Genomic DNA, 24,263 nt, shown 5'->3' with positions numbered 1-24,263 from the left:
ATGACTGTCATTCTCGGAGCACCTTGTGTGTCCTATAACTTACATTCTTCGTAACCATTCTCTCGCTCTCCAATCTCAAAGCCATCTGTTGTCTTCTTATAATGGCCATGGGATCTGGTACGAGTTTAGGCTTGGGCAGGAGCTTCGACCATGGCATGTTCGTCTCGCAATCCTCTTTGTATTCTGTTATGATGGTTCTGTCTGCGTATTGGTTAATATCTGCGTAGTATTGGTCAATCGGTGACGATGGGGAGCATAGTGGTTCTAGAGAAGATGGTGATTGTGGAGGGGGCGTTGAGCGAGGTCTTGGCCGCGCAGAGCTAAGTTGAAAGGTGAGGTAGAGGATTGTGGATGGGGAGGTGAGAGAATACATCCACAAATATCCATCGAGGGATGGAATGATAGCGGCTCTGGGAGGTAAGACACGGAAAGATTTGGAGGATGGTCTGAGGTTCAATAATGCTGGATCAATGGAGATTTCGAGGGCGAGGGTGGAAATTTGGGAGATGAGCCAGCAATAGAAGGGCTCGCTGCGTGAAAGATCTTTAGAAATTCGGTTGCTGATTGGGAGAAAGAGTGTATCAAGACAGTGATGGATATAGAAAGGTTTGTTGCGAAACGTCTGAACAATATATTCGTCGAGGCAGATGAGACGACTTTCGTGAGTCGTGAAAAAAAGGGCTGGAGGTGGTCTGCGACGGGGATATTGCGCTTTTTGTTCATCTAGAGGGAGAGTGTGTTAGTTGATTGCAAGTGTGCATTTCTGACAAGTAAAACTGGTGAGCACACCATTAGGAAAATCTAAGGAGGGTTCTAAGACGCGGGGCAGGATGGCTAAGTGCCATATTTTGTAGCGCAGTTCTGTGGGAATACTGGGGAATAGATGGAATTGGGTGATTGTAGGCGAGGATGGGTCATCATGATCTCCTTGTTGAATATCACTGCTTGAATACAATCGTGGGAGTAATTTGTGCATTTTTGAGGCTTATTTTACTGTGTTGTTATTCTAAAGAGATGTGGCGTGATTATTGTTGTCGTCGTGGAGAACATGGAATATATATCAAATGTAACTTGATGTTCACACTCGCTTATTTACTAATGCCACGCGGTGTCTTGAAGCTGCGGCCGAGCTTCAGCGTAATCCGTGTCTCGAAACCCAATTAATCTTCAAGCTCCCATAATTTATAGCACATCTGCGAATGTTATGAAACAGATCGGAAAAGTAATGCGATTTCAATAATATAGGACATGTCAGGAAGAGGATATGGTGGTCTCGGGGGGGACCCTTACATGAACGGCAATTCTACTGGATATGCGAATGGGAATGGATATGGAAATGGCAGCTGGAATGGGAATGCAAATACAAATGCAAGTGCCTATCCGGGACAAATTACTGAAGATGGAGACTATGATCCTTATGGCTCTGGCATTGATCGATATGCCACTCCACCCCCTATACCAGAAGGGCTTCGAACACCATCACCTTCCATGCCTCGAACACCTCGATCGAGAGGTCTTTCACGACCGAGAGAACCAGCTGGCAGACCAAAGTTAGAGGAAACCAATGCGGAGAAACAGATTGGGGAAGTGCTAGAACACATTAAGACGGAATGGCCTGCCTTGTGTCAGAATGAATGTGTGCCAGTACAATTGGCATTGCAGCTTCTAGACACGAGTTCAGTTGGCAAGGCTCATGAATATGCGCAATTTCAACAATCGATGCAATACCTACAAGACTCTTTGAAGAACATCGTGCATGAACATCATCAGGGATTCAATAGTTCGATTGGTACTTTTCATAAGATTCAAACGAGTATCCAGACATCGCAGAAGAGGGTACGGACATTGAAAGACTCGCTCGCACAATCGAAAGCTAATCTCTCGACTACCGATCCCGAATTGAGGAAATTAGGCGCGGCTTCGACGACTTATGATGAATTACTACATACACTATCGGAGGTGGAGGAGTTACGGCTGGTTCCGGATCAATTAGAAGCACGGATTTCAGAGAAGAGATTCTTGACTGCGGTAGATGTTTTGCAGGATGCGTTAAGGAGAATTCGATCGCCTGAGTTGGATGATATTGGGGCTCTGAGTGAACTAAGGACTTATCTCGCGAATCAGGAAACGGCCTTGACGGATATATTGATTGAGGAGCTGCATGATCATTTGTATCTGAAGTCGCCTTACTGTCAGGAGAGATGGCAGATGCTGGCCAAGACTCAAGGTGGTGTTGCGAAGGAGAAGTTCGAGAGTTCAATGACAGTGAGACCATTTTTTGAGGTTCTCGATACGATGGATTTGGCAGAGCCGATGGTAGAAGATGCGTCAAGAAACCCAGAAGCGGATACGTTCTACTATGTGGAATTATTGACAGAGGCATTGAATAAGCTGGGTCGTTTGGATATTGCCGTGAATACTATCAAACAGAGACTTCCTGTCGAGCTATTCGGTATCGTCAATGAGACTAATAGCGAAGTCGATCAAAAACATCCAAGCTCTTTACGTGGTGGACTCGCATCTACACAAGGAAATCAAACCTTCTCTAGTCGAGAGAACACGATTCGTACCGATGTTATCTATGATCTATTATGGACGTTGTATGCGAAGTTTGAGGCTATTGCCGAAGGTCATCGTGTATTTCATGATGTGGTAAAAGCTATCACAAAAAGAGAAGGCATGAGGAATTCAGTCATACTTCTTGGTGGTTTCAGGGAGTTATGGAATCTATACCAGAACGAAATTCGCTCCTTGTTGCATAATTATGTCACTACCGATGCGGATGTCTATCAATTTGATTCTCCCAGACCTGGTGCATCAAAATCGTCCAAGTTAGAGAAGCTTTTCAGGTTTTCGGATGCGGATGCTAAGTCTGTCTCTATGACGACTGAATATGATGATCTAGAGAACATTATCAGAGCTGCTGTACCGGGTCTCATGTCGAGCTCGAGAAAATCAGGTGCCGATAGCAAGAAAGCGAAGTCTTTCTTGGAGAATTCCGTTGGTAGAAATGGAACAAAACGTTTGACTGGTTCCGCTTTCGATGCTAAAACGGGTGGTATGGGAACTCACAAGTCTTTGGTAGAGCCAAGTGTGTTCAACATGAGCCTGTTGTTGCCTCCTACCTTGAGCTTCTTACAAAGATTAAAGGCCATTGTTCCACCTGGTTCGGATTTGGTCACAAGTACTTTGACATCGTTCTTGGACAACTTTCTTGTCAATGTCTTTCTACCTCAACTTGATGAAACTCTAGGCAAGCTTAGTGATTCGGTATTTGAGGAGACAGATGCATTCCAACAAGATGCTCAATGGGCAAGAGTCTCCAGGCGACCTGTTTTCAAAGGCACAGCTGCTTTCTTTACATTAATTACAGCTTTCTGCAGGATGTTGGATACAATTCCACATGATCAAGCATTGAGTCAACTCATCATCACGCAAATGATGAGATATTATGATAGATGCTATGACTGGTTCAAATCGCTCGTATCTCGAGTTCGAGATTCCGAAGGTTCGACACTGAAGCTCTCTGCACTGCTTGCTAGTGAACCTGGTGATATCCACGATACCATGCAGAAAATATGGACAAGTGAAGAAGTCGATTATCAGTTACTAGACAAGGAAACTGGTCTTTTGATTCTGCAGACAAATGAGAATCCTCTTGAGGCGGATGATCTTATTTCGGATCGGGAAACTATCTCCTCTCTATGCGTTTTATATACCAGTATGAAATGGCTAGCTATCAAGATTGGCCAGCTAAGACATATCACGAGGAATGATGCAGATTCATCTCGTACACCATCAATGCAGAAACCACCGCATAGACGTTGGACTTTACTAAATGATCCCGCGAGAGCACAAGATGAACAGGTTGTGGTTTATCTTCCTATGACGCAAGAAACTGTTGTGTAAGTCTTTTTTCCTTTCATCTTTGATCCATGGCTAATGTGATATATAGCGCATTCGATTCAATCGTCTCCTCATTCCAAGAACTAGCCGCTACTGTACTTTTAACCTTGCACATGGAAACACGCATTCAAATCCTCCACTCCCTAGCACGCGTTCTCTCGCCCTCCTCGGGATCAATTACTTACCCATACATTCTTTCTCAACCTGTCTCAGACCCTGACCCAACTATCCTTTCTCTCAACGCAGATTTAGTGGCGTATGATGAAACGATAGTGAAGTTCTTAAGAGAGAAAGAAATCAACTTCGTAAGAAAGGGACTTGGATTATTGATTGATACTTTCATGGTCGATAACGCGCCGAAAATCCAAAGAATCAATAAAGAAGGAGGGAAAAGGATGAGATTAAACGTACTAGTGCTGCAGCAAAACTTGAAGGGTGTAGAAGATGGCGTGGGCTTGATTAGGAGCGGAAGATATTGGGGATTGTTTGAAGAGGGACCTGATGGGATCGTGGGTTGGGCGAAGGAGAAGGGCGGCGCGAGTGCTGGGAATGTCAATGTAGATGGAGAGGGTGAGGATCAGGAGGTTAAGTTTACTTATGATGAGTTGAAGGGGTTGGTTGAATTGTGCTTTAGTGAACAGTTGGGAAGTAACGAGAGAGGAATCACGACAGTAGCTAAGAGGGGAATGGGAGAGTGTATGTTGCAGTTGAGTGAGCATATGTGGCAGAGTTAAGTGGGGTTGGAAATGAAGGAAGAGAGGAGAGGACAGAAGGAAGGATATGAAGGTGGAATAACTAAAGCTTACATCAAACTCCTTGGGATAGGGTAATGAATAAATGGGTGGACGGATGGGTGGATTGATATGCATTTGGCGCGGAGTTCTTGGAGTGATGAGTGGATTCGATGAGCTGAAAGAGGATTGTTGGGCAGTTGAGGATATGTATGGTATGGTCTTCTGACTTTGGTGTAGTTGTTCGATAGGTGATGGTTTATAGTTGATGGTTGGTAATTAGGAAGACTATGCAAATTATATCTAGATGTCTGGTATTAGTTCGTTGAGTGTTCGTCAATTAAGGTGTCGAGAGGTTCGGTTGCTCTCGCTGGAATCGATGAGAACCTTGTAGACCTAAGACTGATTGCTTGTGTCTGTGATGGTGATGGAGATTGTATATCGCCTTTGAGAATGATATGTTGATCTATACTTTAGCGCGGGAGGGGTTGAACTTTGAGAAGATACAGTTGAGCTTTTGATGAATGAGAGAAACAGCTTTTGGTGAACACTACCGATTCCCGGTGAGGTGTGGGAATATTGCTGGGAAGTATTATATCAATGTCCTCATTTGACTATTGCTATAATAGAATCTACAAGTACGGGAGTCGTATGTTAATTAGATAGTATATGAAATATAACATGGATCTGGTATAACAATATAATAACTATCTCCTAGACAACAAAGTCGAAGATAGGGAGATGAAATCACGTGATCCATAACCATTCTCCCACGTCGTGCAACTTTTCGATCTATATTATTTTGAGTTCGAAAATAGATTGACAGATTTTGATGCATACTCATACTTGCTCGGTATTTGGTCTGATTTCTGTGTATTAATCAATTTGAAACGATCTTGGAAGAATTATCAACATCACGATTCATCAAGCACAACTGGGATACTCTACTTACTTTTTCAAGGTTACTCTTCCTTACCCCGCCCCCACCAAATCCCAAAGTTCAAACAAAAAAGTTCTCACACTTTCCCGCTGAGCATAGCATCGCATCATCACGAGCTTTTCTCCCATTCACATCTTTCCGCTCCGCCTGGGGAACTTGTATTACACATTTATTTTATCTACTCTTATCTCTTATATTCATATATTTCATAAAAGTATATACATACATTTGAAGCTCCTGAATACGATCATGGCGCCCTCACCCCTCCAGCAAAGAAGAACGCATAATACGTTACTTTTTCAGAAATTGCTGAATTTGAGAGATGGAGCGAGTCCGCTTACGCTGGTGCTGGATTCGTTGGAGCAGAGTGGGAGGTTGGTTGTGAGGGAGTTTTGGAGGAGAGCTTTGGTGAGTTTTGGAGGGGTTTTTTTCTTTTGGGTTGGGGTTGGGAAGGGGAGAGGAGCGGAGGAGTCTGGACTTGGGAGGCTGTATAGGGAGAATGAGGTTGGGATGATGAGGAGTGAGACGAGAGGAATAAAATACTGGATGTTGTGTACGAGTAGTTCTCGTGTTGTATGGAAAATTTGTCCTGGATGGATGATCACGTGGATGGATGAATCGTCATTTCTCTTGATAGATTGTTTTTGGATTTTGTTTTCATGTACGTCTTCAGCTATACTGACTAACATATACAGATATCGAAATCAAAAGTCATCTTCATATCATTCTCCACTCTCCAGAAACGTTTACCCTTTACTCCAGATGTTTTTGTCTCAGCTCATAGTAAACCACTTGCTCAACTTCGTCGAGAAATCGTAGCGCATTTACCTTCGCCTACAACTCCTCCGTCAGCTTCTCAACAAAGTATGTTTCTCTTCTCTTCTGGTATGGATAATGTGTGAATCAATCAGCTGACCCCATCCAGAAATACTCCTCATAATCGATAATCTTCATCCCCTTACAGCTCATCCAGAACACCTCTCCCCCTTCCTCTCTTCCCTAATTATTCACCCCACAATCTCTCTCCTCTGTACCCACCACCTCGACATTCCTCTCCCCTCCTCAACAACAAACCCCTACATCCCCACTCCCCTTACAACTCTCCTCTTCCTCGCTACCGCCATCATCACCCCCCAAAACTTCACCCACGAATTAGCACGCAAACGAGCGCGCGACAAGTCAGCACGTGAACCTGAATTCGGCACCGCAGAGGGAAAAGAAGGTGTACTTATGGGTTTTGGCAATAATGCCAGTATCACCAGCGAAGCGAAAAATGGGGAAATCGTCCTAATCCTCGAACTGCGACGCAAATCCGGGAGAGGAACTCGTGAAACATTCATCTACACACCACCTTCACATCATACCACATCTCCCACGACGAAAGATATAGGAAGCATTCAACTTCTCGATGAGCATCCCGCTTTCGCGGTCCCGGATATTTCGGATGCTGCCATGGGCAAGGATGAGGAGGAGGGGATAGAAGGCGATGTAACGTTTTCGCTAGGATTGACGGAGAAACAGAAGAGGGATAGAGAGAATGTTGTACTACCGTATTTCGATGCGCAGAAAGAGGGAGGGATTGGGAGTGGTGGAAAAATTCTTTATGAGATGGGGGCGGAGGATAGAGAAGATTTTGATGATGAGGAGGATGAGATTTAGGGGGAGGGAAGCGGTTTTGGTTTCCCGCTTATTTGGAAGGGCATTTTGATGATGATGTCATGTCCGAAATTGGGTTTTGAGATTGAGATTTTTTTTCGGATAGAATAGTAGATTGGGAGTTCGCACTCTCGAATTCTTGGGGATCTGTGTAAATAGTGCCTAGATCTGAGGAAATGATATCTCGATGATCCATTGACGAATCTCGGACATAACCAAGCGAAACAAAATACCCACAAGAATATCTTAAATTCAAAATCGTTGGTGGAGAATTACATTGTTAGTAGACTACATATTGTCTTTCAAGGAATGATATAATGTGATCAATCGTTTACTCGTAAAAGTACGGTGTGTACCGTGTGTACAAAGTCTTCTTTGAAGTTCTAGAGGCATGTTGGTGGATGTTTAAACTAGCTAGTTGTTACTAGGTAGAGGTTCGAGGTTCAAGGTTGGAGATAGGAGGTGGGAGATGGGAGGTGGTGTAGGATTGTATTTTATCTTGTTTCATTATTAGTATTAGTATGACGGTGATATCACGTATCGAGATTTGAGATTCCTCTTGGTGATGAGATTGGAGGAGGTTGGATGTGGTGGAGCTGTGGATTTGCGTTTGTATTTGGATTTGTGTTATAGATTCGGGTTTGGATTTGTGATATGGATCTGGATTTTGATTTGGGTTTGGATTTCTGTGATGGGGTTGGGGTTGGGGTTGGGTTTGGTGGTATGGATTGAAGGGGTTGAATGGGTTGGATTACTAATTTTGATGATGGGATTGGAAGTTAGTGAGGAGGGAGGCTGGAGATGGAAAGGAAGGAGAAGGAATGGGAGATGAAATGGGAAATGGGAAATGGGAAATGGGAAATGGTATAGGAGGAGGAGCGGGGAGGAGATGGGATGGATAAACGTTGATGGACGGGCAGCGGCGGGATCTAGTATATGAGTATATAAGCATGCGTTTACTTTTTCTTTTGCTTTTAGTTTTGCTGTGCTATGTTATGTTATGGTTTTTTTATAGATGTGGAGTTTATACGACATGCCTTTTGTATGGATATTGGTCTTGTATGTACGTATATGTGCGATTTATATATACAATTTACACATATCACACATCTCACACAATCTGTATATACAATTAAAGTTTGAATCACAATAGTAAACCACATTACGTATAAAAAGTACGAGATGGTAATAAGGTTTGATTCTGCAAGCTATGAATAGAATCTGGATTTTGGATTCTGTAGTCTGGAGTCTTGGAGGAGGATTGTTTGGTAAGGGAGAGGGAATGCGGAGATATAGTGAGTGGAGGATGGAGGGAGATTCAAGAAGTGGGAATGGGGAGGAATGGAATTGGGAGAGAGAGGGAGTGATGCATCAATATCGCATCTAAGAACGAGAACACACAAAAAAGAAAGGAAGAAAAACAACGAGGAAAAGATTCCAGAAAGAACACATAGAAGCAACTACACAGTATCAAGAAATTTCAAATCCCAAAAAAATAAATTTGAGTAAACAGTGGGATCCGCGCCAACTTCCCCTTTTTCCCCAGATACCCACAAAGTACCTTTAACGATTTACCAAATCTGATCATTCCGCCAATCCATGCATGTAGGTATGTAGATCATTCACGACGACTACCTAGCATTTCAAACATTTCAAACATTCCAAATAGTGATATTCATTATCAGATCGCACTAAAAATTAATCCACACCATTCAAACCCAAAATGAAGATTCCAAATTAATTCCAGAGACACGGAAAGGGTGGAGGAGGTGGAGCGGAAAACACGGAGTGCGATATATACGAGAAAAATGAAGCTATTCGCTCTCTGACTTACAAATCCTATTGAAATTTTTTGGGGACTCCGAGACACAAAAAGACCCTTTTGAAGATCTTGTCAAAATTTTTCGATTCAGGGTCCTCCGATCTGTATTGCTGTCTCACAATGTTAGTTTTGGTCTGCGAATCGACGCTATCTATTGCTTGACAGCTGCTAGTTTCTGCACTATATCTCATGAATCACCTCCTCCATTTACCGCTAGTTTGAGGACTGCAACAAAGGGACACAAAACAACACCGATACAATAGTACACACCAATAGTTGAATTTTCTCCATACGTTCCAGAAGATTTCTAGTGCCGTGTAACAATAAACGTCGTTCAATAATTTCTTTATATTATCGAGCACCGGTACAACATCCGAACAACAATCCAATAACAATCCAATAGTTCTCAAACAAAAGCGGACACGTGGCTATAAAACGCCACATATAGGACCCTTTGTCGATCTCTTTTTATTTCCCCATCCACTTAGATTCGCGACAAAGTAAATCAAACATTCTAACGAGTCCCCTCATAAGCTAAACCAAACAAGTTTAGTGTAGCCACTCTAGTCTCAAGTCAAAGTAAGTCATCCTAATTTCTCTAACCATGGACAACATTATGAATCGACCCGAGCGACTCAGCGAAGTCAACCAAGATAAAGGCTTGGGAGAAATTCTAACACCAGCAGAATACCGCAATCGCGGAATCAAAGTGATCCGCGCCATTGAGGACGCCATCCACACCATCCCTCGTCAAGACACTCCATATCCCGATTGGAACATCCGCTATTTCAACCCTGGCGGAGGCCATGGGAAAGACAGTGTCGAAAGACTCTGTTTCGGCGCCTTTCGCAACATCCTCACCGACCCAAAGCATCCTATCGACTTCGAAGGCTATCACTGGTCCGACTTCAACTTCCATTCGAAAGAATACACCAACAGGGGTTTTGACGCAGTGTGGCCCCAATTCAATTGTGTCTGCAACGTGTGGGTGTCAGCGAAGGTGGGTACTGTCATTGTGCAAATGTCAGACACGAAGACTGATCTTGACATTCCCGGACTAGATACACCACGTCTTTACAATAGTGAGCTCATCTACCAAGCTTGGCGCGATGCGGTCACTGCGAATGTGACAGGCGAACTTCCCCCAGTCCGAATTGTGTCAAAACTAACAGATTTGAAGTACATCATCCGTGCTCCAATTGGTAACTCAGGAACCCTTGCTACCATGAGAGATGTTCTTCTCTCGCAAGGTGTCTCGAAAGACCAACTTGAGAGTAGAGTAACGGTGAAGCGAACTTTTGATGACCCATCGAGTGATGAGTTCAAAATATTGATGGGGACCGTGAATGGAAGACCTATTGGTAGATTGTGCGCTGATCACGCGGAGAGCTTGAACGGGAAACAGGTACAGAGGATACATGTTTGGAACGAATTCATACCATCCTTTGGCGCCTTGATCTTCGAACTAGGCGAGGAGAAAGCTTTGACCGAACTCGAACAAAGCACCCGTCAAAAAGGTAAGTCAAACACCACACAAGCTCCTTCACAAAAACCTCAACCCCCCCGTCTTCTCCCAGCAGCGCCGGCCAAAGTCACTAGGAAGATTAGCGAGAGAGTAAAGAATTTGATGAAGAAATTTCAAGAGTGATTCTCGGTAACTAGATAAGAAAGCGCTGGCGCTAAGGTCTGTCATCAGTAGGTTTGTCTATTGATACACAACACCCTCGAGCCTTTTCCCACTTTGGAGTTGGGCCTCTTATGAAAGCATTTCTACAAAAACCAAAACAAGAATAATAATAAAAATTACATAAAAACATAAAAACCTGAACAGAATTTGAGGAAAAGAATAGTCTCGATTACAAAGGTGATCGAAAGTCTCAGTGTGAAAATTGTAACATAGTGCCAATGCATTAGCAAAGTAAAAATGAAATGTCAAATACCTGACTAAAGACTATTCGGCCCCAAGGCAACAGATAGCTATCTCACAGGGTACTCATAGAACCTATGTCAACGCAGTCTACTGTCTACATGTACAAGATATCTCAACGCTCCACCTCTCCGCCCCCAATCTTCCACTACCCCTCAGCCTCCTCCATCCCAAATATCTTATAATCGACCAGGAACTCAGACATCTGTAGCAAGATCATATACAACATGTAAGCACCCAACGAATGCACAAAGTGATACGTATACTAGATGGATAAATTCTTATCACATCACTGTCTTCTTCTTCCTCTCCATTTGCACTAGCGCACGAAAGTGGAAAATCAATACAAGAACTCAACTCAACACACGAGTTCCCCTCTCCATCCTCGAAATCTCCCATTCAATCTTTCTCAAAAGAAATTCTTCAAATATCCATTTTTTTTTATACATCTAAACGCGCAAGAGATGACATTAGCAACAGCAGTACATAGACAAAGCAAAAGATTCAGGTTCCAAGCGGGGGGCAATCGCGGCTTGAAAATTGCAGTATCAAGAATGGGGTTTGCAGTAAACATGTAAATAAAAGAAAGTTCCTCCCACCTAAATCTTTCATGTTGGCGACAAGGCTTGTATACACATCTACACCTGCATCTAATTATATCCCAAGTCTTTTCGGATATATCATTAAGGACTTTGTAGATCACGTGAATATGCAGGAACTAGAGCAGTCCCATGAAGTGGATTGAATCCCGCAAACCCAGTAAATCCCGAAATTTTCAAACCCTGCCCATTTACCGAGGCGAGACGGAGATGCCTCCGCAGGAAAGATGGAATTCCGTCTAAGCGGTATGGATTGCAGATATCCCATACTTATTTTCGACATGTAAAGAACGCCCTGCAGTACAGGCTGCACTGCAGTATCGAGGAACTATCGATTTTCGCCACGAAAGATTCATCAAGCTCTCTCAGCTGGCATTGCTAAACAATGCAAGACTCGTAATATCTGACGCCACCAAGAAGAAGTCAAGAAGCTAACGTGTATGAAGATATGTAACTCCTGAGAATGTAAATGCGATTGGCAGACATTATAACCTAATGGAGAAGCTGTATGCAGTGGGAGTCATGAAAAGTAAAACACCGCTGAACCATAGAACGCTTGGACGTGTAAAACAATAGTATACGAACTTGAATTTCAAGTTTCAAATGAACGTTTCTATATTTTCACCTCGAAATCATGAACAGAGATTTGAGAAGCGGGATCTCCAGGGACATAATCATATAGTGACCTCTCTAATCTTCCATCCCCTGTTTCTGCTATCAGATGACTTCTTATTCAACCTGAACTCCATGATACTGTCTGATTTATGTTGAGATGGCCATTTTTCCAGTGACACATTTGGTTATACTCGCGAACGTTATTGAGCTAACGTTCCTGTAGCAAGATTGATTAGCTTGACTAAAGGCGGATGTAAGCATTCAGCAGCAAAGTTACAAGGATGGCGAGATTTGAGGAGTTCACTGTATACAACGTGGTATGTTGGTCCATTAATATGTCTTACGGCAGTTGGCCTAGTTGATCTGCGAACCAGATCATGCAGGAGGGAGAGTTAATGCAAGTCCCTGCTCTTAATTTTTTTCAACTCTAAGAGGTGATTTCCATAGCCGAAAGATATCTTACCATGAAAGAAATGCTACCTTAGTAAATGAATGGAGATGAATGAGAAGGCTCACGGCTAGAAGAGGCGTCATAATGGGATATTGTGGAGTGAAGTACGTGGTGAAAAGGAAAAATTGTCAGGGAAGAAGAGAGGGGCAACAGGCTATACCGGCAAACATGAAGTGGGGAATTCCGCCCCACTCACCAAAGCGGAGTGGATTGAAATGTAGTTATCTAGCAATCCGAAATGTCGCTAAACCTTCATCCGAGCTAAACGATGAAACTCGATAAATGACAGCGGTTGCGCGCCGCGCTTTGACAGCCACAATATATTAAAGTTTCGGCTCTTCCCCTTCTCATTTCTGGGGTTTCAATCCAAGTTCGAGGGCAAGGGGCAATTCTTGCCTTGTGTATACTTGGAAACGTTCATGATATTCGGCCGGTGAACCAATTATACAAATAGATTCATGCTTTGTTTCCTGTTCAAGAAAGATTCAGTGCAACTGATTTGTAGCCAAAGTGGACCCATCTCACGGTAGAGTTACTAAATCCTCAGATGCTGCATGAAAGTGGTACGATGAAGACTCTCTACCCTGTCTACCCTGGGTGATCAGACTTGAGGACTAACCATCATGGGAAGGATAGTTGGTCATTATCAATCAAGATTGAGTGTCTTCTTAAAGTTTAATCACTTCAACGTTGGCATACGAGAGTTGGTTGAAACGTATTGATATTAACAACAACGGTATATAGATGATATGATAAGATGCCTCATTTTACTATTATGAAACGGGTGTTTAATGACAGGGAACCGGGTGACAGACCAACTCCAAATTCCCCCATTTTCAAGTCTCTCTGATGGGATTAAATTCGTGGAGTGGTCTCAAACACTCATATATGATTCTTGAGTCAAAGCCCTAAGCATGAGCAAGAGTAGTATGGCTGATACTGCCATAGACGTTTTATCCGCCGCGCCTTCGACGGATAGCGCGAGTAAGAAAAATTGAGGTCTCTTGGAATGCAAGCCCTCCGTAGGTCAGAGCACTGATTTCGGCAGATTCGTTCTTTGATAATCTTCTTGAAGACACTTGAGGATCTAAGCGGTAGCGAATCAAAATAGATGTGATGTCCGCAATACACACGAGACCAGTAATCTTCAATATGACGCAATGGCAGTTGTGATCGATCGTGTTCTAGCCAGAAATCTCTTGTAGAATTTGAAAGACGAACCTAAACGGTTGAAGTTTGCGAATTAAGCAAAAGAAAAACATCCAAACGTGCATATTTCGAGAATTTTGGAATCTTACTTGAACCAATGCATGCATAAGACTTGTCACTTAAACCGCATGCATCAGTACGGAGTAAGATCATGAGGATAGAAGCGAAAATATACTTTTCAAGGGTGATTCGGGTCTGGGAGCGGCCTAGCGCTCAGTAACTAATCCCTGTGCAATCCCTCGGATCCATGAAAATCTTGTTGGAGATTGCACTACCTGTTGACCCAAATACAATTGAAATAAGCCCTTAAAGATTGGAACGAGCTTATGGAGCATCGAGTGAAGAAAAGACTAAACCAAGATTGGGCAAAAGCTGTACTGCCTTGTAAACTCGCGTTTGACCCGCATTGTCTGGTTGCTTTTTATGTGGTCAAAAGTGGCTTGTAGTGTGATCTTCGTACCCATCAATATCCCGTGATAGAGGCTCAGAGTAAAATTGCCGTACAATGAGGTCGATTGTGATTTGCATAACCTGCGAATATGATGGCTGTGGAATCGTGTATTACGGGAAGAGCAGCCGATTACAGCAGTATGGGCATGTGAGATATGGATTGTGTTGACAGCGGTATTTGCATGGTTCGTAATCAGATGGTTGGGGGCCTGTAGGGTTTCAATCTGCCTCCGCACAGACCTTGGTATGTCGACGAGAGGATACAATTCGATATAGGAAACGATTAGAATGATGAACGTCTGTGCGAAAGCCTCAAAGAGCAGGGGGCCTTCAGGTTGAGGTGAGACTTACATGGTAGGTCGCAAAGGTAATGTGTGACCAAGCTATTTACTGTTTCGATTCGGCACCAAATGAAGAACTCGGGAGTCTGTGCAAAAGGTATAAGTTTATCGGATGAGACCCTCGAGAAGTCGGGACTAGACTGCTTCTAATTCTGAAAGAAGGGAGATAGTCAACCAAGTGTTTCTTACTAGGGTCCCGCGTAAAGTAGCTAGGTATATTGAAGACTAGGACGGAGAGAGTGCAGAGGGAGGAAGATCGAACGCGATTTGAACCGATCAGACATCTTACGTAGGTAGGTATAGTTCTGTGATGAATTGATCGCTTTTATGAATGCATCCTTGGACCACCACTCTTAATATAGATTTGTTCTCCATGTGTCGTTGAATTGGCGACATTCTTCATATTCAATGATGGCTGTGGTTTGATAAGAAAGAGAAGATGATGAAAAAATGGATGGATGCATGGGGATTTGATTGAACCTCGAGCTATTATCGCTGTTGCTGTTGGTATTGTCGTCGGTATTGATGTTGATGTTGATGTTGATGTCGATGATAATGATGGTGATGGTGATGATAATGTTGATGTTGATGTTGATGTCAAGAATGGAAATAGAAATGGAAATGGAAATGTTCACTGGCGCTGGTCATCGATACCTACCTACCTGCCTACCACCCACGAGCTCGCACAGACACTTTATTATTTTAGCTGGGAGTACGGTAGGTAGTATGATCGCACGGTACTTTGACAAGAGATGACTACCTACGACCTTTATTACCTTACTACCTTACTACCTATTGCCTAGCTACCTATCAAGATAAATCAATTTCTGTCAATCTATCCTCCGTCTTCTCCTTCTCCTTCTACTTCTCCTTCTCCTTCTCCTTCTCCTTCTCGTCATACACTCGTCGGCGGGGTAAATAATTCCATCATCCTGCGGGTAGCTACCGCATTTCTATAATTAATTCGATCGATTTTGGAGACATTGTGGCTTCTTTACTAAAAGATGTCTTGTCTGTCTGTATGTCTGTCTGTCTCTGTCTCTGCTTAGGTAGGTAGTATCAAATACCTTCCTGCCTTCCTTTCCTCCCGCAATATTGACCTCATCGATCGATTGAAATCATCCAACTAATCATCTTGCTAGATACTCATACCACCATCTCGAATCTCGATCTCTCTACAGACGAATGAAACGATCCTCGTGCAATTACAAAGGGAATATGCAGCCAGCCGTTTGTGAGACTTGACTAGGGAAAATACCCACCAGCACGACAGGGTCATAAACAAGGAAATATATGCGACAACCACATTCGATATACAGGATATAAAAGATATACAGTAGAATACTCGAATGCAGAATTTATCAAGTGAACGAGTCTCGAGCAGGTGATGCCGAAATGCACCTGGGCCCAACATCCACTTGTAGATCCAACCCACTTAATGTGTTGCCATGCAATTTGATTTCATTTCTTCACACTCAACCGGTTCGCGACTTCACGTTATCTTATCAAAGATGAGAATATATGCGCTCCACTTAAGGTTACGCATCGACATATTTACGACTTCCCAACATCCATTTTGACGAAAATGTTTGGAGATGCCGACCCATTATTCTCGCAAGACTGGACTTATTGAGTTGAATCCACGAGGATCTACCACCAACCAAAGTGTCGGGTCTCCAGTAAAGCAAGGGGATGAAGAGTAAGCATTTCATGGGTCAATTGGATGGGTGACATCGTGAGAGCGTCACTTGCACTAGATTTGTGATGGCATAGATTTCGAGCCCCAGCCGTGGAGATTCTTGGTGAGATCCGTCTAGCATTCCCCACAGCTAATTTCATACGAAGTTTGCATGGTTGGCGTCTCACGAATCTATCATCCTCCAAATCTATGATGGAGGTCAGTGCACACAGTCACGACTGACTGAGATGTGTGGCACACACATGCAACTAGCTACATGCCACAACATCTCAGATTTTGGGTTTTGAGTTTGGAAGTTTTACAAATTTACGCGTTATGATCCAGATAATCTTTTCTCTCGCCACAAGCTGTGGCAATCAGCAATCAGCATCTCGATGCTCAATCTTCTCCAATTTGCAATGCCCCTAAAATCGAAATGCTGGTCTACCTAAAGTCGCACTTATTCTGTCACTATTTTGGTTTAAAAACAGTGCCATACGTGGTTGTCAGGGTATAGAGCCAACCATTGGTGAGATTTTCCAAGGCTTCAGCCCTCGACAAGGGTTGATCAAATGCAATTATCCGGGACACAAGTCAGTCTGACACGGCCATATCCGTACAGTACCATTTCCACGGGATCAAGCCGTCCGCCCCCCGGCTTAGTATTGCGTCTCGTATTGGCTCTTTATTCTCCTCCCATGGCACATCACGACTCTTTACTCTAACCCAGCGAAAACAATTTACCGTCCAGATGGGCGCATGTTGTGTGCAGTTTGTTCAACCACATAGGGCTGTTCAGACTTGAATATAATGCCCCTCTTCTTCTCAGTGATTTCCTGAAACCAGCAATTGACTCGAAGCCTCGAACGTTTGCTAATGTTTGCTCCACTAAGCCCAAATAACTCATCACATATGCATGGATCTAAAAGTACTCCGCGGCGAGCTTTCCGAGCCCCGCCAATTTATCACAACTTTCTATCACAATTTGATATGGTATCTACATATACAAACATTCCTTCCATTGTTAAGGCCGCGTAGTGCGCTGGAAAAGATTTTACCTGACCGGGGAATAAGTTATTCTATGCATACCGATCCGATAATATCAGCCGATCGGGCTCTAGGCTGATACTAAGAATTAACTTAGAACTAGTTATTGTAGTAATGGCGTTCGACACGATCCATACCTCAAAATGTCGCCGACAGATTTCGCTTCAAGCCACTTTAAGCAAGGTCGAATTCACCACTCCCCCATGAGATCTCTAGACCTTATCCTTCCCGCCTCCACTATGGATTTAATCCCAGTGCTTATATCTTCTTTTATCATGGCTCATGGTAGATCTTGCTTGGTGCCTCGCAAGATCCATGACCCATGAGGACTTTGACCTCTTTCGAAAGCTGGTAGTATATCCCTTTCATCAAAAGCCTCAGCGCCACACACTGTAGGTTCACAAGGTAGCCAATGCTGCCTCGAATTCTGACGTGCTGGCATGATGTTAGCGTCTTTCTGGATCATGACCATGTTAGTTTCCGATTGGCCATCACTCTAGCTACAATGTCTTCAAAATTGCAGCCTTGGTCAGGTTATCTCATAGAACCCTGCCAGTAGCAAATCTATCAATCACCCTTTTAGGATATCGTTTGTATGGGAATGATTTCAGCAGTAAAGCATACTAGTGAATTGCCAGCCTTGTCTGTTTTTGTTTCACTATCTCTGCCTCCCCGGTCAAGGCACTCGATTGGAATAGTTCGAATCGCTCTGTACAACCTTGCCTACCGGCACTTTCATCAGTAGTGGGGAACAAGCCTATATGAATCAATCTCCTTCCATTGCTTTAAAGGCCGGAAAAGACTTGTCCAGATCTCACAAAACGCATTCATTTCCAAGGTGTGACGCATATACAAATACTGAACATATTTCCTTCTTCAATACACACACTTTCTCAATAACTTCAACCTCTTTGATCATCTTCAGTTCATATTTGTTCTAAAGTCAAGTCTTTCTCTAAGCTTTTGTGTCAACTTGACGAACTCTTAACTTCAGATCAATCTTTACACTATCAGCAACCACAAGTCTTGCATCAAGCAAGACAACTCGAAAAACTGGCGATTATGTCACACACATCAGGCAACGCCTGGCGCTGGAGTGAGGATTCTCACATTCCATTTTGCTATATGGATACAGCCGGCATGGTCCAGTCTATGAATCCCCAAACAGCGACTTCAGCAGGTTTAGGGAGAGCAACTGTTGCTGCTCCCATCATGCCAATAAGCTCTTACGGTGGAAGCACTTTCAACATGCCCAATAGCCATCAACAGATTCCACAGAACTCATATGGTTTCGCATCTTACAATGATGGTAGCTTAACCACCATCATCCCAACTTACGGAGCCAATTATATTCAGCCACGACCTCTTCCTGGCATGATGCAACCTTTTGCTCCCAATCCAAAACAGGCACCTTTCAACGGAAGCAACCGACAAGGATTTGTGGGAAGTACGCATCAGAATCAAAGTCCTCAAATCAAACCTGAACCTTCATGGACAACACCTGCAGGTCATAAATCACCGCCGAAAACTCAATCAACCCCACCACCTAGCAAAGACATAAATCCTCTTCCTTTGACTGGCTCTGATGAGGCACACATTGGAAGCACAGCAATTGACCGACTTATGAAAGTCATTCAGACCAAAACTCAAACATTGCAAACGCAATTACCACCTATCCCTCAGATTACACCTGTGGTAGGTGCACCCCACACCCTCTCTCGACAGGATTCAATGTATCGAAGATTTTATGGATATGAAAAAGAAGAAAAGCAAATGCTCACACCCGGTAAGGCTCCGAGTGAACCAGGACACTCCAAGAGAAAAGAGAAGAAGTATCGATGCACTTTCGAGAATTGTCCATCAAGTTTCCCACAGAAGACACACTTGCAAATCCATCTTCGAAAGCATACCGGTGCAAAACCATACGTAAGTATTCAGAATCTATGGACGTCATTTAATATGTACCCCGAACTAATAGTATATGCTTAGACCTGTAGCTGGAAATCTTGCGGTCGACAATTCTCTCAACAAGGAAACCTCAAGGTAAGAGATCTATTTTGCCTCTCATCTGTCAAATTTCATGCTAACAAGATATCTTTTCAGACGCATATGAATCGTCACAGTGGCGAACGACGCTTTCCTTGCGAAATATGTGGGAAGCGTTTCGGACAACCAAGCAATCTGAGTGCTCATAGAATTGTTCACACTGGTGAAAAACCCTTCACATGCAAACTCGACGGATGCGAGAAACGTTTCACACAACTTGGTAACCTCAAAGTACGCTAACTCTTTAACTTTTCATTTTACTCTCCCTTTCATCGTCTCACTCTTAGAATAAGCTCTAACATTTCCTCACCCAGTCTCACCACAACAACTTTCACCAGCAAACAATTGAAAATCTCATGTTGAAACTTGAAAGCGGCGAAATCGACTTGGAGGCTAACAAAGAATTCTGGTCTTACTTCTTCACTCTCTACAAAAACAGTAACAAGGGCATCAAAGGCCGAGGCAAAGATAGAAACATCAGTCCCCGAAGTCGATTATCCAAGAGCGGCCATGCAAGTACTGGTACAAATGCTAGTCGTTATATCTCGTCTAACATGCGAAGTTGTCATGGACTCATGGGTGTGGATGCAACCTCACCATTCAGTAGTGATGTAACGATGTACGATTCCGATGCGAGTCTGAGGAGTCATACGAGTGGAAGCATGAGTGTACATAGTAGTTATGGATCTGTCTCCAGCGATGGAACAGCATCTACCTGCTCAAGTTTCTCAGATGAGATCACCGGAGATTATAAGGATCATCGTGGTGGAAACTCAAGAGGCGGATTGGCTTTTGGAGAGAGGCTGTACTAAACTTCTGCCATCAATTCAAGACAAGAGAGCCGGAGGATTGGTGAGGGGAGGGCGAGCACATATAACAAACGTACAAAGTTACGAGAAATGCAAGTTACGAATGAGCATACAAACGAAAAGACGAAAATGGGCGAACGGTAGAAAACTATCTTCATCAACACGATTATCATTCTCGTCATCATTATCAAACGACCACACACACGACCATCTACAAAAAAGCGTTGTATTTTTACGGCACCAGACCGAGTACCTACCCATCACTTCTGTATCAGAAGTAGTTTATCAGGACATTTTTCTTTCTTAATTTTTTTATATCTTCCATTATCACAATCATTTCATTCTTTCATTTTTCATTTTCATTATTTTTTTCCGGGTGGTACAGTCAATACAAAAATCTTACAAACTGCGGATATCATGTATTTCTTAGGAAGGGCAGGGATCTTTGTATTTTGGGCAAGCAATAGTGGAACGGGGAGATATTAGTAGATGTATGAGGACGGAATGGGAATGGGAATGGGGCAAATGGATGGAGTATATTTTGTATGGATAGGTTGAGGAATCGATGAGTAGGGGAATAAGTGGAGAGAAAGTGGGAAATGGGAGGTAAAATATTGAGTATTATTATCACAATAGTTGATAGTCAGATAGTCAAGTGAATTAGATTTATTAACGAATAATATGACCACATTCTTATCAATTTAGCTTGATCCATTTCAAGTTGTTCAATACTTCCATGATACCATTGTGATAACAATGTGCTATTCTAAATACTGCTGTGGAGGAATCTCATGTTTTACAACTACTGAATGACTAGAACTCAAGATATGGATCTCCTCAAAAAAGATATAGCGTTATTGAATCTTTTCTAGACCCTCAAAAAATTACACGTAGTGACCACTGACCGAATGCCATGAGGCTGCAAGTATTGACATCTCATCTATCCCTTACCTTAAACGGTCAGCCTCCCAGCTTCGCCTCGAATTATCCCGCCTGGAACCTCTACCGATTATTGAAACCCGACGCGAGGGAGAAAGAGAATTTGGCAAGGAGCTACCTGCTTTCGATTTCTTCCTCCCAAACTAACAATTCGATGTGAACTAACACACCGAAAAACTGCAGTGAGAAATCTCTAAAATGTATGTATGTATGTGTACAGATTACAGCGCAAACAGCACGTGAAAGAATGGATGAATTGTTCTACACGGTATGTAGGTACACTGTCTTCAACTACGGTATTCGCCTCGCTTTCGCATTGATCTTCACACCGAGTACCTATCTGCAAGCAAGCAAGCAAGCTCAGCAAGCTCAGCAAGCTCTGCTCTGCACTGACAAAATCTCTGATGTTGCACTGCTTCTACATACACACACACACACATACATACATATCTACATACATACACACACACATACGTACATGGGACATAGTACATAGGACGTACCCGAGGGAACAGGTAGGGTATGTACGATTGATGCGGTTCTGCATGCATACTCGAGTATTCACCGCTTCACCCCAGGTTACATTTTCTTACATACACCACATGCCGATGCTGGGAATCGCAATATGAAATCGTCATTTTGACAAACGAATCGTGGTCAATCTGGCATGCATCAAAATAATATCGTACGACTGACTCAAGACATTTCTTCATATCCCCACGCGCGATTCAAACGCAGAATTAATATCCTTCCATGTCTTTCTTCGTTTGAAGTAACGTTCCGTACATGCCGTTTAGGTAAATTGAACAAGCGTCGCATCACACTAAACCCTTTTCAAATAAGCTTATCTCCTATTTCCTATCACCGGACTGGATGGGGGAATGGTTGATACTCCGTAAATTGCTGAGCCTTCGAGTGTTTGATCCACTTCGACAATCCTTCAATCACTCACTCAATGATACCTGCAGAAACCTTTACGCTCCTTTGGGAAAAGTGTGGAGACCAGGTTGTTGAGCTTGTTACGGGTCTGCATTCCCTCTTTCATCTCCATCCGCATCTCGCACAGATCTTATGATCTCATCTCGTTGCAAACGAAAACGCGGGAAACAATCCCAGCATGTCTAACAAATTTAGCAAACCCGGCAACTAGTAGTAGTCAGTAAACTGGCAGCTAGCAGCGGGATGGAATCTAGATCTCCCGCGTCCCCCCCTTTAGTTGCACCTGTCTTTGACTTTTCTTTCGATGCTTCCGCGATCTGAATTGGAACTAGTGTGCAGGTCTGGATTTTGTTTGGCATGCTTATGGCAACGATTGGTATGCGCAAGGGAGAAATTCTGAGCCAGACATTTTCCCTAGGCTCGTCTAATTTAGGAAATAATCGGTCGTTTTGGGCATAAGTGCTGATGTTTTTTGGCCATTCAAACCCAGTGTGGGGTTTTGTCAATTCTGGCTCGATTTCCCGTTTCCTGTCTGTGTCTGTGTACAGCAGGACATGGGCTTTTCTCGATTCGCAATGCGATTCATCGTCCATGTCATGGATTATACGATCTTGACGGCTTGGCCTATGGCGCGGCACGGATGGGACGGTACATGTGTGGCACAGACTGGATGATGCTCGAGAAACTAGATTTTGAGTACTCACTGCACACTATGTATGGTCCCATCTCTACGGACGGACGGGAAGAGCCTGTGAATAGCCGGTTTTTAGTTTAGGGATAATAAATAGGTAATTTTAACATCATGTCAAGTCCTGCCTCTACTATAAACACTTGAAAAATAATATTATATCAGAAGTAATCATATTTGTATTTCTGGGCTGAATATTGAGAACTTCATATTGGAGTGGGATCGTCAAGAGAAAGGGGTTGGGTGTGTGAAGCTTGTTTGTCAATTGCGCGATAACCTTAACCCATGATGCAGATCAGAACACGGGTACATCACGTGCAAGGGAATGCGAAGCATCATTTGGATTAGAATTATTTTGGAATGTATTGGAAATGTATAATCGTATGACGGCCCGATGATCAAACTTCGCTGAGCCGAGACAAGGCGAAATCTCTTGTCATCGGAATCTCGGATCATCAGCTGGCTGATATATGATACATCGGTCGCTCCTCATAATCATATCCTATCATATAACCAGGATTAAGAAAATTCCTGACTCAAGTATCTCGCCTTAGTGAAATAAGGGGGTCCTTCCAGTATCCAATAAATTTCCCAGACCATCTCAAAAAAATGATATATTGTATGTAGCTTGTAAATAATCTCAGCTGCAACTTCACCGCGATCCCCACAACCCGGTATCCATCAGATTCAGCCCCCGTGGAGCGTCGACACGAATAATATGTTGTCATTGGATTGCAATGCGTAGGAAGCTTCACCCTCTAATTCCCAATCTGCGTCGTTTATGAGGACTAGGATGCCGGGACGCCTAGGGACACGAAAATGCGTGGTTAGTATGGAATTTTAGTATGTTCTGGTGCATACGGGGAAGAGGCTTGGTACCGGGGATAGTTTTGAAACGGTGAAAGCTCAAAAGAAAGTGGATGGAAGGTGCAGATAATGGAAATTCAGATGAACATTAGGGGAATAGCATAGCATAGTATCGACACCCAAGCCCAAGAGAATCCAAAAATACTTTCATCGAAACCAACCCATGGTAACACACTAGTGTCCTTCCCTTCCCATGCCTTTCGAGACATTGAGGAAATTGAAAATAATAAACTTGCGACTCACACGTGATCGTCCAGAACGAACATGTCTTTTCTGCTATCTTGCATGACTTCGTCGCACAGATAATTTACCAACCAGCCGACTGTAACGGGATCGCCCTTGGAATCTGTTTTGGGGATTGAGAGTTTGTGGGATCGTTGGTCGGAAAATAACATTTCGAGACCGCCACTGTTGGAGGATTAGTTGGAATTGTTTTGGGAAATCTTTGGGGCGGAGCAGGGAGACGTACGTGAATTCTACCACGATAGAGAGGGTATCTGTCGCCATTTTGATGTTATGTTGTGGACTTTTGAATTCTTGGAGATTTTGATATTGAAGTGGTGGTTTGCGTCGGGGAAATTTTGGCAGCGGCAGAAATGTGAC

The 24,263-nt window shown here is 43.3% G+C and overlaps 8 protein-coding genes across 8 annotated transcripts; 6 read left to right on the top strand and 2 right to left on the bottom strand.

The window, feature by feature from the left end:
• Positions 1–7: 7 nt before the first annotated feature.
• On the bottom strand, positions 8–976 carry Bfra_007907 (uncharacterized protein; the record flags this gene model as incomplete). Its single annotated transcript, XM_037338275.1, has 2 exons — positions 8–723; positions 790–976. 2 exons carry the CDS (start codon positions 974–976, stop codon positions 8–10), a joined length of 903 nt encoding a protein of 300 aa, XP_037190338.1.
• A 272-nt stretch (positions 977–1,248) lies between these two features.
• Positions 1,249–4,640, top strand: Bfra_007906 (putative sec8 exocyst complex component specific domain-containing protein; the record flags this gene model as incomplete). Its single annotated transcript, XM_037338274.1, has 2 exons — positions 1,249–3,905; positions 3,956–4,640. The coding sequence occupies 2 exons, from the start codon at positions 1,249–1,251 to the stop codon at positions 4,638–4,640; spliced, it is 3,342 nt and encodes a 1,113-aa protein (XP_037190337.1).
• Positions 4,641–5,826: 1,186 nt separating this feature from the next.
• On the top strand, positions 5,827–7,236 carry Bfra_007905 (putative histone acetylation protein 2 protein; the record flags this gene model as incomplete). The annotated part of the gene is made up of 3 exons (XM_037338273.1): positions 5,827–5,985; positions 6,273–6,441; positions 6,503–7,236. 3 exons carry the CDS (start codon positions 5,827–5,829, stop codon positions 7,234–7,236), a joined length of 1,062 nt encoding a protein of 353 aa, XP_037190336.1.
• Positions 7,237–9,659: 2,423 nt separating this feature from the next.
• On the top strand, positions 9,660–10,703 carry Bfra_007904 (uncharacterized protein; the record flags this gene model as incomplete). The annotated part of the gene is made up of 1 exon (XM_037338272.1): positions 9,660–10,703. One exon carries the CDS (start codon positions 9,660–9,662, stop codon positions 10,701–10,703), a length of 1,044 nt encoding a protein of 347 aa, XP_037190335.1.
• Positions 10,704–15,105: 4,402 nt separating this feature from the next.
• On the top strand, positions 15,106–15,372 carry Bfra_007902 (uncharacterized protein; the record flags this gene model as incomplete). The annotated part of the gene is made up of 1 exon (XM_037338271.1): positions 15,106–15,372. The coding sequence occupies one exon, from the start codon at positions 15,106–15,108 to the stop codon at positions 15,370–15,372; it is 267 nt and encodes an 88-aa protein (XP_037190334.1).
• A 670-nt stretch (positions 15,373–16,042) lies between these two features.
• Positions 16,043–16,280, top strand: Bfra_007901 (uncharacterized protein; the record flags this gene model as incomplete). Its single annotated transcript, XM_037338270.1, has 2 exons — positions 16,043–16,129; positions 16,185–16,280. The coding sequence occupies 2 exons, from the start codon at positions 16,043–16,045 to the stop codon at positions 16,278–16,280; spliced, it is 183 nt and encodes a 60-aa protein (XP_037190333.1).
• Positions 16,281–18,434: 2,154 nt separating this feature from the next.
• Positions 18,435–20,230, top strand: Bfra_007900 (putative c2h2 transcription factor protein; the record flags this gene model as incomplete). The annotated part of the gene is made up of 4 exons (XM_037338269.1): positions 18,435–19,298; positions 19,362–19,415; positions 19,476–19,649; positions 19,733–20,230. The coding sequence occupies 4 exons, from the start codon at positions 18,435–18,437 to the stop codon at positions 20,228–20,230; spliced, it is 1,590 nt and encodes a 529-aa protein (XP_037190332.1).
• A 3,250-nt stretch (positions 20,231–23,480) lies between these two features.
• Bfra_007899 (putative ubiquitin related modifier 1 protein) lies at positions 23,481–24,167 on the bottom strand (the record flags this gene model as incomplete). Its single annotated transcript, XM_037338268.1, has 3 exons — positions 23,481–23,598; positions 23,904–24,068; positions 24,130–24,167. 3 exons carry the CDS (start codon positions 24,165–24,167, stop codon positions 23,481–23,483), a joined length of 321 nt encoding a protein of 106 aa, XP_037190331.1.
• Positions 24,168–24,263: the final 96 nt, after the last annotated feature.

This window comes from Botrytis fragariae (genome assembly GCF_013461495.1).
Source record: "Botrytis fragariae strain BVB16 chromosome Unknown tig00000112, whole genome shotgun sequence".
Classification (NCBI taxonomy): Eukaryota; Fungi; Ascomycota; class Leotiomycetes; order Helotiales; family Sclerotiniaceae; genus Botrytis; species Botrytis fragariae.
Note: the sequence above shows the minus strand (reverse complement) of the source record. Positions and strands in the feature narration are given on the sequence as shown.